The sequence below is a fragment of the Egretta garzetta genome, unplaced genomic scaffold, assembly GCF_000687185.1.
Source record: "Egretta garzetta isolate BGI_Z169 unplaced genomic scaffold, ASM68718v1 scaffold448, whole genome shotgun sequence".
In the NCBI taxonomy this organism is placed as follows: domain Eukaryota; kingdom Metazoa; phylum Chordata; class Aves; order Pelecaniformes; family Ardeidae; genus Egretta; species Egretta garzetta.
Genome location: NW_009260497.1, coordinates 2,922,742 through 2,927,074, shown reverse-complemented (window position 1 = coordinate 2,927,074; position 4,333 = coordinate 2,922,742). Strand labels below are relative to the sequence as shown.

The 4,333-nt window shown below is 46.7% G+C and overlaps 2 protein-coding genes across 2 annotated transcripts in view; one reads left to right on the top strand and one right to left on the bottom strand.

The window, feature by feature from the left end:
• Positions 1-846: 846 nt before the first annotated feature.
• On the bottom strand, positions 847-4,257 carry TSR3 (TSR3 ribosome maturation factor). Its single transcript, XM_035900081.1, has 4 exons — positions 3,453-4,257; positions 2,529-2,702; positions 1,098-1,161; positions 847-1,020 (listed from the first exon to the last, which is right to left on the bottom strand). Exons 1-4 carry the CDS (start codon positions 3,568-3,570, stop codon positions 873-875), a joined length of 504 nt encoding a protein of 167 aa, XP_035755974.1. The 5' UTR covers positions 3,571-4,257; the 3' UTR covers positions 847-872.
• GNPTG (N-acetylglucosamine-1-phosphate transferase subunit gamma) overlaps positions 3,856-4,333 on the top strand; it is a 10,739-nt gene continuing 10,261 nt past the window's right edge. Inside the window, exon 1 of the mRNA XM_035900069.1 lies at positions 3,856-3,869. Coding sequence (XP_035755962.1) covers positions 3,856-3,869 — 14 coding nt within the window. The remainder of the gene's footprint in view (positions 3,870-4,333) is intronic.

Sequence of the window (4,333 nt, the reverse complement as noted above, 5' to 3'; positions counted from 1 at the left end):
GTAGAAAACAACTGCTACTGGACGTGCTGGCAGGCACATGGAGGAACGAGCCAAGATGCTGGTGCTGCTGTGAGCCTCTGACTCAAATCCTTAGGGGCCAGACCATCTGTGATTCTAACTTGGTAGAGCGGACTTCAGGTGATGCGCCTGCAGGCAGGCAGCATTGCTGAACCCGTTACCTGAGTGTCTGTGGTACGACTCTGGATACAGAGTGCGAAAACCTCGTACATTGCTTAAGACTGGCCAGCGGAGTAAATAAAAAAAACCAAAAAACACATAAAGTTACTGCAGAGACATAGTGGGATGTTAAAACAGTTCCAGGAAGCATTTTTCCCTTTTGAGCTTGGGTGTTGGTTTGCCCCAAACTGGATGAAGCTGTTAAAATACGCACGGCAGGTTCAAGCCTGCAAAAAGTCAGCGGCTCCTCAGCATACTCTGAGCAGGGCAACGACCACCGCATTTCCTGGCTGAGGTACAGGCCAGAAGTCAGGAGGGTTTATTTAATGTGCTGCTAGGTAAAAATAATCCCTAGAAACCGCTCTCCCGACACGCTGCTTAGAAGACAGTTTTTCACTCTTAACTGAGCTTCAGGCTCTTCACATAATAATTAGCATTACATAAACAATTACCTAAAAATTAAATAGCCCAATGCCTTTATGTGCATAAATAGCCCTAGCAAGCCCCAGAGAGCCTGAGGCTCGCCTACAGGCAGGCATTTGCTAAGCACCAGGTTCCAGCTGACCAAGCCACACTGTTAATGGTGCACAGGAAAATCTCTTAAGACAAGATTCTTAACACGACTCTTCGGGATTGTTGGGTTTTTTGATTTGTTTTTTTAATGTTTTTGGGGTTGGTTTTGGTTTGGTTTTTTTTTACTTTTCATATAGTTGCTGTATCGGTGGCTGTTGCTCTGCAGTACCATCTTCTTCTGGACTGCTCTCACTGCTGCTTTCAGTGGCCTCATCTGGCGTGCTCGCGCTGTCCTCCTCAGATTCAGATTCTTCGTTACTTTGTGCTAGCCTGGAGACATTTTTCAGGATTATAAAAGCAAAACAACTTATAGTAAGATAAACAGTGTTTAAATTAAATTTCATTACCCTGGGGAATGGATTGGTCTGTTGGGATTAGAAAATTCTTTTCCTGAGTCAACATCAAATGGATCTGGAAAAAGAAGGAAAAAAAGCACCCATTGATGAAGCAGGCGAATTTTAACGCTCTTACCTTCTCATTTTCAGAGAGGCTGACTGGCAGGGAGGGGAGGCATAGCAGGTCGGGTGCAGCTTTCTGGGAAGTTTACCACAGTTGTTTGGTCAGAAGCCAGGGGCAGGTGAGAAACAACTGCCACGTCGTGCCCCCCATTCCACAGCCCCATGCCCTGTGGTGCCCACCCCCCAGGGGGCTCAGCAGGGGAACGCGGGCTGCACACATGGGTTTCTAAGGCTTTTGGTAAGAAAACATGGATGCGCTCAGAATGGCTTAGTTCTAGAAGGGCCATCTAGTGAGCTCATGTCTACTGAGAGTTGAAGTGCAGCCATCCAGGCGTTGCTCTTGCTGAGTAAGGGCAGGGCCAGATTTACTTTGGCTTACGCAGCCGGGGAGAACCACGAGCTCAGCAAAGCCAAAGGCGGCATCACAGCTTTGGTACTGCAGTCCGGCCAGAAAACACACAGGACGGCAGGTGGAAGTGTGCTTTAGCTGGTGCCGTATTATTGCCCCTTAGGAACTGTCCAGTTTAACGTAAGAGTATTTAGGCTTCCATCAAACAGGATTTCGTTTGGCCTAGCACATTACAGCAAAGTCCAGAGATGCTGGAGGCCGGCTGCCGGCTGCTTGCAGCGTGATCCCCTCACCCATTTCTGTGGGACGTAACCGCTGTGAAAGGAGAACATTAATCGGAAGCATCTCTTCATATGTTCTTTATCATTTCATTTGGCTTTTTCTGCACTGTTTTTGAATGAGACCAAGCACTCACCTGTGAATGGAGCCTGAAATACCGGGATACCACTAAGTTACTGGAAGAATTTGGGAATACATGACTGTGCTTATTGTAAGCTATTTTCATGATCTTTATAGGCCTGATTTTAAACATCTTGGTTAGGGCTATATCAGCCTGGCCATTAACAGTCTGTCCTAGGTCCATGTGTAACTAACTTGCTGTCAGACTCCATGCCTGTATTTCTCTTCCAGTCCTGAATTACCTACGCTCTGCTTTTAGCATCTGTAGATAAAATGAGGAAGCATCGGATTTTCTTTTTACTCCTTAGTTCTCCAATATCCTTAATTTAATCAGGGTAGTTGCCCCACAGCTCAGCCGTGAATACGCTACTCTAGGGCTTTAGTCTTTTTCATCTTTTTGAGTTGAAAAAAAAAGGCGAACTTGCTTGTAAGAGGAATACACGGTATAAACACGGAACACATCTCAGCAAAGCTCTTCTACCTTGCTAATATTTTCATGGGTTTAAAGGAAAAGATTGTATGGAAACTAGTCAGGAGAAGGAGGTGCATGGTATGTCTGTGCTTTTCCTTACCTATTTCTTCATCTTTTGTTTCTTGGACACTGGCTAAAAAGTCCTTTTCAACTCTCAGCACTTCTTCCTGGCAATGGCAGGCTGCGTATTTTTCCAAGAGATTTTTGTTCAAGTCAATAAATGCCTTACCCCATTTAAATTTCCGTAGAAGAACGGTGGCTAGGTCTGGGAATCCTAGAACAGAAAATAAATGTTCAGTTTTTCTTTTTCAGCGTGAGATTTCACTCAGCTTACAGGTTTCTAAGCTCAGGATCTCACTACAACAGCGAGACATTTGCCCGCGTCTTTTCTGTGTTCAGGGATTCAGACTTCTAGAAAGATAGAAAATCTTTTCAAATTTCAGTGTAACTGGAAATAGCTCCCTGAACCCAAGAGAAGTTCATGGTCTCCTAGCAAGTGTTACATGAAATGTATTGTACGGGTAACGAGCGACCCGAGCTGTAGCTCCCACAGCCCTTCAGTAAGGGCGCGACTGCTTCGGGGGGTGAGACCGGCCTGCAGCGTGGCAGAGCACGTCTCTCCAATTGTCAAAAGAGTTCCGTGGTGAGTCTGCAAGTCATCACAAGAGGGGCAACTTCTTTTGTTCCAAACCAGAACCCACCCCACGAGCAGTCAGCTGTCACCTCGCATTAAGGTGCCTAGGGAGCCACGCTCTGTCTTCTCTGGCTTTTCAAATGTTTTTTCTGATGTTAAGTGCCACCCTGCCACCCCTGGTTGGGGTCATTACTTTGTGTGTCCTGTTTAGCAGCCGATATGAACCCCCCACTTTGAGATACCTCGATGCTACCAGGGACAAGTGCTCGGAAGGAAGCTAGACAAGCTGATTCCACGCTCAACAGAGTGTTGACCAGCAGGACAGCATCACGGTTTGTTCTGTCGCAGACCGTCTGAGCTATTAAGTTTGTCAGACACATTACAGCCTACCAGCAATGCAGAAAGCTGCAGCGAAAGCTTCCACGCAGGACAGCTTGCACGGCCGACCGTAGTTCACAGGATTTGCAGCTACCAAGTATGGCAGCAGCCGCAGATGACCTCCTCTCATCCTCGTAAAGGGAGTTTCTTCTAATTTGGCCCATGAGCAATCTATGACTGCAATTCCCCTCTGAGCAATGACATGCCTGAAAAAAAGAAACACTGCAGTATTTGAAAAATTGTTATCATTGTATTGATAAAATAAGTTAAACTGAGCATTACAGTTGCCACTTTATATGGGCAACAAGTTTGCTTGCAACCTCCCCCCTTTGTCAGTCAAAAAGTGTACGTTTTACGTGAAATATCTACAGATGCAAAGAGAAAGAATAACAACGAGCTTTTTCTCCAAACAGGCATGTGGCAAAAAAGGTCCATCCGCAGATTTCAAACTGCAAGGGAAAAGTCCCAGGCTTAAAGACAGAAGGGAAGAGCATGGTCAATACGAACGCTCACATTCTTAGAAATGCACCAAGGTTCAGATCTAGGCTCTCCCCCAGCTGCCAAAGGCCAATCTCTTCTCTGAGTAAATGCATCATTAGAGAAATTCTCATGCACGTTTGAGGACTGTTCTCAGGGTTTCCCCCAAGTAAGTTCTCTGGGGAGCGTGCTGTGCTGCCCAGCCAAAGAACTTGAAGGTGGAATCATGAGAGACGCGGCAGCTGCAGGCCCGCGATTCCCACCAAATCGCCCTACAAACTCTTGACTCTGAATTCCCACTGGGATCCACAGAAGCTTTTTCCACCCGATACCGGCTGTGTGAGACGCTGTCGTGATTCACCGAAACGGCTCTTCCTTCCCGCGCCCGTGCGTCCCTGTAAGGCCGCGGGGCGGCC